The sequence below is a fragment of the Mustelus asterias genome, unplaced genomic scaffold (assembly GCF_964213995.1).
Source record: "Mustelus asterias unplaced genomic scaffold, sMusAst1.hap1.1 HAP1_SCAFFOLD_2417, whole genome shotgun sequence".
NCBI lineage: Eukaryota > Metazoa > Chordata > Chondrichthyes > Carcharhiniformes > Triakidae > Mustelus > Mustelus asterias.
In genome coordinates, this window is record NW_027592362.1 from 25,001 (window position 1) to 34,441 (window position 9,441).

The following is a 9,441-nucleotide window of genomic DNA, read 5'->3' on the forward strand; positions in this document are numbered from 1 at the left end:
TTACACAGGAACAATAGGAGGCCATTCAGCCCCTCGAGCCTGTTACACAGGAACAGGAGGAGGCCCCATTCAGCCCCTCGAGCCTGTTACACAGGAACAGGAGGAGGCCATTCAGCCCCTCGAGCCTGTTACACAGGAACAGGAGGAGGCCATTCAGCTCCTCGAGCCTGTTACACAGGAACAGGAGGAGGCCATTCAGCCCCTCGAGCCTGTTACACAGGAACAGGAGGAGGCCATTCAGCCCCTCGAGTCTGTTACACAGGAACAGGAGGAGGCCATTCAGCCCCTCGAGCCTGTTATACAATTCCTAAGATCTAACTCAATATCCAAATTGTGGATCCGTATCCCACAATCCCCTTGCCAATATCTCCTGGGAAAAGTTTATTTATTTGTGACACAAATAGACTTACATTAACACCGCAATGAAGTTACTGTGAAAATCCCCATGTCGCCACACTCTGGCGCCTGTTCGGGTACACTGAGGGAGAATTTAGCACGGCCAATGCACCCTAATCAGCACATCTTTCGGACTGTGGGAGGAAACCGGAGCATCCGGAGGAAACCCACGCAGACACGGGGAGAATGTGCAGACTCCTCACAGACAGTGACTCAAGCCGGGAATCAAACCCGGGTCCCTGGCACTGTGAGGCAGCAGTGCTAACCCACTGTGTCACCGTGCCCCCGGGAATCGAACCCTGCTCCCTGGCGCTGTGAGGCAGCAGCGCTAACCACTGTGCCACCATGTTGCCCTCTCGAAGAAAGAGAGAAGGAGAAAGACAGAGAGATTATGGAGCTCAAATCCTAGAGTATATACATCTACCCCCGACAGTGCAGCACTCCCTCAGTACTGACCCTCTGACAGTGCGGCACTCCCTCAGTACTGGCCCTCTGACAGTGCGGCACTCCCTCAGTACTGACCCTCTGACAGTGCGGCACTCCCTCAGTACTGACCCTCTGACAGTGCGGCACTCCCTCAGTACTGACCCTCTGACAGTGCGGCACTCCCTCAGTACTGACCCTCTGACAGTGCGGCACTCCCTCAGTACGGACCCTCTGACAGTGCGGCACTCCCTCAGTACTGACCCTCTGACAGTGCGGCACTCCCTCAGTACTGACCCTCTGACAGTGCGGCACTCCCTCAGTACTGACCCTCTGACAGTGCGGCACTCCCTCAGTACTGACCCTCTGACAGTGCGGCACTCCCTCAGTACTGACCCTCTGACAGTGCGGCACTCCCTCAGTACTGACCCTCTGACAGTGCGGCACTCCCTCAGCACTGACCCTCTGACAGTGCGGCACTCCCTCAGTACTGACCCTCTGACAGTGCGGCACTCCCTCAGTACTGACCCTCTGACAGTGCAGCACTCCCTCAGTACTGACCCTCTGACAGTGCAGCACTCCCTCAGTACTGACCCTCTGACAGTGCAGCACTCCCTCAGTACTGACCCTCTGACAGTGCGGCACTCCCTCAGTACTGACCCTCTGACAGTGCAGCACTCCCTCAGTACTGACCCTCTGACAGTGCAGCACTCCCTCAGTACTGACCCTCTGACAGTGCAGCGCTCCCTCAGTACTGACCCTCTGACAGTGCGGCACTCCCTCAGTGACCTGGCTGAATAATTTGTGATTTGAAAGTTGGCATTTACCTGTTGGGTTTTGCCGGGATGCCCCCTTGGCGGAGGGTCGAAGGCGAATGAGGAAGTCGTTGGGAGGACCTCGTGATGTCACCACCTCGACCTGTGGCAGGTCAGCGAGGAAGGCAGGGAGTGTGGGGTAACCCGTGGCCATCAGCATCTCTGTCAGCTCCTGACGTCTCTGCACGAGGCTCATCCTGGCCAGTTTCTGGACACGGAGACCGTCTCGGTAACACTTTGTTCCCAGGACATCGAGGAGCCACTCCGCAAGTTCCCCACCATCCATCGCTTCTGACAGGCACAGCACGGGGTTAGATGATGTGGAGATGCTGGCGTTGGACTGGGGCTAGTAAAGCTCCCTCTACACTGCCCCCATCAAACACTGTAAGGAGTCTAACAACATCAGGTTAAAGTCCAACATCAAACACTCCAGGACAGGTACAGCACGGGGTTAGATACAGAGTAAAGCTCCCTCTACACTGTCCCCATCAAACACTCCCAGGACAGCTACAGCACGGGGTTAGATACAGAGTAAAGCTCCCTCTACACTGTCCCCATCAAACACTCCCAGGACAGGGACAGCACGGGGTTAGATACAGAGTAAAGCTCCCTCTACACTGTCCCCATCAAACACTCCCAGGACAGGCACAGCACGGGGTTAGATACAGAGTAAAGCTCCCTCTATACTGTCCCCATCAAACACTCCCAGGACAGGCACAGCACAGGGTTAGAAACAGAGTAAAGCTCCCTCTACACTGTCCCATTAAACACTCCCAGGACAGGTACAGCACGGGGTTAGATACAGAGTAAAGCTCCCTCTACACTGTCCCCCATCAAACACTCCCAGGACAGGTACAGCACGGGGTTAGATACAGAGTAAAGCTCCCTCTACACTGTCCCCATCAAACACTCCCAGGACAGGTACAGCACGGGGTTAGATACAGAGTAAAGCTCCCTCCACACTGTCCCCATCAAACACTCCCAGGACAGGTACAGCACGGGGTTAGATACAGGGTAAAGCTCCCTCTACACTGTCCCCATCAAACACTCCCAGGACAGGTACAGCACGGGGATACAGAGTAAAGCTCCCTCAACACTGTCCCCCATCAAACACTCCCAGGACAGGGACAGCACGGGGTTAGATACAGAGTAAAGCTCCCTCTACACTGTCCCCATCAAACACTCCGAGGACAGGTACAGCACGGGGTTAGATACAGAGTAAAGCTCCCTCTACACTGTCCCCATCAAACACTCCCAGGACAGGTAAAGCACGGGGTTAGATACAGAGTAAAGCTCCCTCTACACTGTCCCCATCAAACACTCCCAGGACAGGTACAGCACGTGGTTAGATACAGAGTAAAGCTCCCTCCACACTGTCCCCATCAAACACTCCCAGGACCGGGACAGCACGGGGTTAGATACAGAGTAAAGCTCCCTCTACACTGTCCCCCATCAAACACTCCCAGGACAGGTACAGCACGTGGTTAGATACAGAGTAAAGCTCCCTCCACACTGTCCCCATCAAACACTCCCAGGACAGGTACAGCACAGGATTAGATACAGAATAAAGCTCCCTCTACAATGTCCCCATCAAACACTCCCAGGACAGGTAGAGCACGGGGTTAGAAACAAAGTAAAGCTCCCTCTACACTATCCCCATCAAACACTAAGAGTTTTAACAACACCAGGTTAAAGTCCAACAGGTTTATTTGGTAGCAAATGCCATTAGCTTTCGGAGCGCTGCTCCTTCGTCAGATGGAGTGGAAATCTGCAAATTTGCTACCAAATAAACCTGTTGGACTTTAACCTGGTGTTGTTAAACTTCTTACTGTGTTTACCCCAGTCCAACGCCGGCATCTCCACATCATGACCATCACACAGTCCCAGGACAGGGACAGCACGGGGTTACATACAGCGTAAAGCTACCTCCACACTGTCCCCATCAAACACTCCCAGGACAGGTACAGCACGGGGTTAGATACAGAGTAAAGCTCCCTCTACACTGTCCCCATCAAACACTCCCAGGACAGGTACAGCACGTGGTTAGATACAGAGTAAAGCTCCCTCCACACTGTCCCCATCAAACACTCCCAGGACCGGGACAGCACGGGGTTAGATACAGAGTAAAGCTCCCTCTACACTGTCCCCCATCAAACACTCCCAGGACAGGGACAGCACGTGGTTAGATACAGAGTAAAGCTCCCTCCACACTGTCCCCATCAAACACTCCCAGGACAGGTACAGCACAGGATTAGATACAGAATAAAGCTCCCTCGACACTGTCCCCATCAAACACTCCCAGGACAGGGACAGCACGTGGTTAGATACAGAGTAAAGCTCCCTCCACACTGTCCCCATCAAACACTCCCAGGACAGGTACAGCACGGGGTTAGATACAGAGTAAAGCTCCCTCTACACTGTCCCCATCAAACACTCCCAGGACAGGTAAAGCACGGGGTTAGATACAGAGTAAAGCTCCCTCTACACTGTCCCCATCAAACACTCCCAGGACAGGTACAGCACAGGATTAGATACAGAGTAAAGCTCCCTCCACACTGTCCCCATCAAACACTCCCAGGACAGGTACAGCACGGGGTTAGATACAGAGTAAAGTTCCCTCTACACTGTCCCCATCAAACACTCCCAGGACAAGGACAGCACGGGGTTAGATACAGAGTAAAGCTCCCTCTACACTGTCCCCATCAAACACTCCCAGGACAGGTACAGCACGGGGTTAGATACAGAGTAAAGCTCCCTCCACACTGTCCCCATCAAACACTCCCAGGACAGGTACAGCACGGGGTTAGATACAGAGTAAAGCTCCCTCTACACTGTCCCCATCAAACACTCCCAGGACAGGTACAGCACGGGGTTAGATACAGAGTAAAGCTCCCTCTGCACTGTCCCCATCAAACACTCCCAGGACAGGTACAGCACAGGATAAGATACAGAGTAAAGCTACCTCCACACTGTCCCCATCAAACACTCCCAGGACAGGTACAGCACGTGGTTAGATACAGAGTAAAGCTCCCTCCACACTGTCCCCATCAAACACTCCCAGGACCGGGACAGCACGGGGTTAGATACAGAGTAAAGCTCCCTCTACACTGTCCCCCATCAAACACTCCCAGGACAGGTACAGCACGTGATTAGATACAGAGTAAAGCTCCCTCCACACTGTCCCCATCAAACACTCCCAGGACAGGTACAGCACAGGATTAGATACAGAATAAAGCTCCCTCTACAATGTCCCCATCAAACACTCCCAGGACAGGTACAGCACGGGGTTAGAAACAGAGTAAAGCTCCCTCTACACTATCCCCATCAAACACTAAGAGTTTTAACAACACCAGGTTAAAGTCCAACAGGTTTATTTGGTAGCAAATGCCATTAGCTTTCGGAGCGCTGCTCCTTCGTCAGATGGAGTGGAAATCTGCAAATTTGCTACCAAATAAACCTGTTGGACTTTAACCTGGTGTTGTTAAACTTCTTACTGTGTTTACCCCAGTCCAACGCCGGCATCTCCACATCATGACCATCACACAGTCCCAGGACAGGTACAGCACGGGGTTACATACAGCGTAAAGCTACCTCCACACTGTCCCCATCAAACACTCCCAGGACAGGTACAGCACGGGGTTAGATACAGGGTAAAGCTCCCTCTACACTGTCCCCATCAAACACTCCCAGGACAGGGACAGCACGGGGTTAGATACAGAGTAAAGCTCCCTCAACACTGTCCCCCATCAAACACTCCCAGGACAGGGACAGCACGGGGTTAGATACAGAGTAAAGCTCCCTCTACACTGTCCCCATCAAACACTCCCAGGACAGGTACAGCACGGGGTTAGATACAGAGTAAAGCTCCCTCTACACTGTCCCCATCAAACACTCCCAGGACAGGTAAAGCACGGGGTTAGATACAGAGTAAAGCTCCCTCTACACTGTCCCCATCAAACACTCCCAGGACAGGTACAGCACAGGATTAGATACAGAGTAAAGCTCCCTCCACACTGTCCCCATCAAACACTCCCAGGACAGGTACAGCACGGGGTTAGATACAGAGTAAAGTTCCCTCTACACTGTCCCCATCAAACACTCCCAGGACAAGGACAGCACGGGGTTAGATACAGAGTAAAGCTCCCTCTACACTGTCCCCATCAAACACTCCCAGGACAGGTACAGCACGGGGTTAGATACAGAGTAAAGCTCCCTCCACACTGTCCCCATCAAACACTCCCAGGACAGGTACAGCACGGGGTTAGATACAGAGTAAAGCTCCCTCTACACTGTCCCCATCAAACACTCCCAGGACAGGTACAGCACGGGGTTAGATACAGAGTAAAGCTCCCTCTGCACTGTCCCCATCAAACACTCCCAGGACAGGTACAGCACAGGATAAGATACAGAGTAAAGCTACCTCCACACTGTCCCCATCAAACACTCCCAGGACAGGTACAGCACGTGGTTAGATACAGAGTAAAGCTCCCTCCACACTGTCCCCATCAAACACTCCCAGGACCGGGACAGCACGGGGTTAGATACAGAGTAAAGCTCCCTCTACACTGTCCCCCATCAAACACTCCCAGGACAGGTACAGCACGTGATTAGATACAGAGTAAAGCTCCCTCCACACTGTCCCCATCAAACACTCCCAGGACAGGTACAGCACAGGATTAGATACAGAATAAAGCTCCCTCTACAATGTCCCCATCAAACACTCCCAGGACAGGTACAGCACGGGGTTAGAAACAGAGTAAAGCTCCCTCTACACTATCCCCATCAAACACTAAGAGTTTTAACAACACCAGGTTAAAGTCCAACAGGTTTATTTGGTAGCAAATGCCATTAGCTTTCGGAGCGCTGCTCCTTCGTCAGATGGAGTGGAAATCTGCAAATTTGCTACCAAATAAACCTGTTGGACTTTAACCTGGTGTTGTTAAACTTCTTACTGTGTTTACCCCAGTCCAACGCCGGCATCTCCACATCATGACCATCACACAGTCCCAGGACAGGTACAGCACGGGGTTACATACAGCGTAAAGCTACCTCCACACTGTCCCCATCAAACACTCCCAGGACAGGTACAGCACGGGGTTAGATACAGGGTAAAGCTCCCTCTACACTGTCCCCATCAAACACTCCCAGGACAGGTACAGCACGGGGATACAGAGTAAAGCTCCCTCAACACTGTCCCCCATCAAACACTCCCAGGACAGGGACAGCACGGGGTTAGATACAGAGTAAAGCTCCCTCTACACTGTCCCCATCAAACACTCCCAGGACAGGTACAGCACGGGGTTAGATACAGAGTAAAGCTCCCTCTACACTGTCCCCATCAAACACTCCCAGGACAGGTAAAGCACGGGGTTAGATACAGAGTAAAGCTCCCTCTACACTGTCCCCATCAAACACTCCCAGGACAGGTACAGCACAGGATTAGATACAGAGTAAAGCTCCCTCCACACTGTCCCCATCAAACACTCCCAGGACAGGTACAGCACGGGGTTAGATACAGAGTAAAGTTCCCTCTACACTGTCCCCATCAAACACTCCCAGGACAGGGACAGCACGGGGTTAGATACAGAGTAAAGCTCCCTCTACACTGTCCCCATCAAACACTCCCAGGACAGGTACAGCACGGGGTTAGATACAGAGTAAAGCTCCCTCCACACTGTCCCCATCAAACACTCCCAGGACAGGTACAGCACGGGGTTAGATCCAGAGTAAAGCTCCCTCTACACTGTCCCCATCAAACACTCCCAGGACAGGTACAGCACGGGGTTAGATACAGAGTAAAGCTCCCTCTGCACTGTCCCCATCAAACACTCCCAGGACAGGTACAGCACAGGATTAGATACAGAGTAAAGCTCCCTCTACACTGTCCCCATCAAACACTCCCAGGACAGGTACAGCACGGGGTTAGATACAGAGTAAAGCTCCCTCTACACTATCCCCATCAAACACCGTAAGAGTTTTAACAACACCAGGTTAAAGTCCAACAGGTTTATTTGGTAGCAAATGCCATTAGCTTTCGGAGCGCTGCTCCTTCGTCAGATGGAGTGGAAATCTGCAAATTTGCTACCAAATAAACCTGTTGGACTTTAACCTGGTGTTGTTAAACTTCTTACTGTGTTTACCCCAGTCCAACGCCGGCATCTCCACATCATGACCATCACACAGTCCCAGGACAGGTACAGCACGGGGTTACATACAGCGTAAAGCTACCTCCACACTGTCCCCATCAAACACTCCCAGGAGAGGTACAGCACGGGGTTAGATACAGGGTAAAGCTCCCTCTACACTGTCCCCATCAAACACTCCCAGGACAGGTACAGCACGGGGATACAGAGTAAAGCTCCCTCAACACTGTCCCCCATCAAACACTCCCAGGACAGGGACAGCACGGGGTTAGATACAGAGTAAAGCTCCCTCTACACTGTCCCCATCAAACACTCCCAGGACAGGTACAGCACGGGGTTAGATACAGAGTAAAGCTCCCTCTACACTGTCCCCATCAAACACTCCCAGGACAGGTAAAGCACGGGGTTAGATACAGAGTAAAGCTCCCTCTACACTGTCCCCATCAAACACTCCCAGGACAGGTACAGCACAGGATTAGATACAGAGTAAAGCTCCCTCCACACTGTCCCCATCAAACACTCCCAGGACAGGTACAGCACGGGGTTAGATACAGAGTAAAGTTCCCTCTACACTGTCCCCATCAAACACTCCCAGGACAGGGACAGCACGGGGTTAGATACAGAGTAAAGCTCCCTCTACACTGTCCCCATCAAACACTCCCTGCACAGGTACAGCACGGGGTTAGATACAGAGTAAAGCTCCCTCCACACTGTCCCCATCAAACACTCCCAGGACAGGTACAGCACGGGGTTAGATCCAGAGTAAAGCTCCCTCTACACTGTCCCCATCAAACACTCCCAGGACAGGTACAGCACGGGGTTAGATACAGAGTAAAGCTCCCTCTGCACTGTCCCCATCAAACACTCCCAGGACAGGTACAGCACAGGATTAGATACAGAATAAAGCTCCCTCTACACTGTCCCCATCAAACACTCCCAGGACAGGTACAGCACGGGGTTAGATACAGAGTAAAGCTGCCTCTACACTGTCCCCATCAAACACTCCCAGGACAGGTACAGCACGGGGTTAGAAACAGAGTAAAGCTCCCTCTACACTGTCCCCATCAAACACTCCCAGGACAGGTACAGCACGGGGTTAGAAACAGAGTAAAGCTCCCTCTACACTGTCCCCATCAAACACCGTAAGAGTTTTAACAACACCAGGTTAAAGTCCAACAGGTTTATTTGGTAGCAAATGCCATTAGCTTTCGGAGCGCTGCTCCTTCGTCAGATGGAGTGGAAATCTGCAAATTTGCTACCAAATAAACCTGTTGGACTTTAACCTGGTGTTGTTAAACTTCTTACTGTGTTTACCCCAGTCCAACGCCGGCATCTCCACATCATGACCATCACACAGTCCCAGGACAGGTGCAGCACGGGGTTAGATACAGGGTAAAGCTCCCTCTACACTGTCCCCATCAAACACTCCCAGGACAGGTACAGCACGGGGATACAGAGTAAAGCTCCCTCAACACTGTCCCCCATCAAACACTCCCAGGACAGGTACAGCACGGGGTTAGATACAGGGTAAAGCTCCCTCTACACTGTCCCCATCAAACACTCCCAGGACAGGTACAGCACGGGGATACAGAGTAAAGCTCCCTCAACACTGTCCCCCATCAAACACTCCCAGGACAGGGACAGCACGGGGTTAGATACAGAGT

General features: G+C 52.2%; 1 protein-coding gene across 1 annotated transcript in view; it reads right to left on the reverse strand.

The window, feature by feature from the left end:
- LOC144489665 (uncharacterized) overlaps positions 1 to 1,993 on the reverse strand; it is a 10,629-nt gene extending 8,636 nt beyond the window's left edge. The window contains exon 1 of the mRNA XM_078207523.1: positions 1,647 to 1,993. Coding sequence (XP_078063649.1) covers positions 1,647 to 1,920 — 274 coding nt within the window. The 5' untranslated portion in view covers positions 1,921 to 1,993. The remainder of the gene's footprint in view (positions 1 to 1,646) is intronic.
- Between the last annotated feature and the right edge of the window lie 7,448 nt (positions 1,994 to 9,441).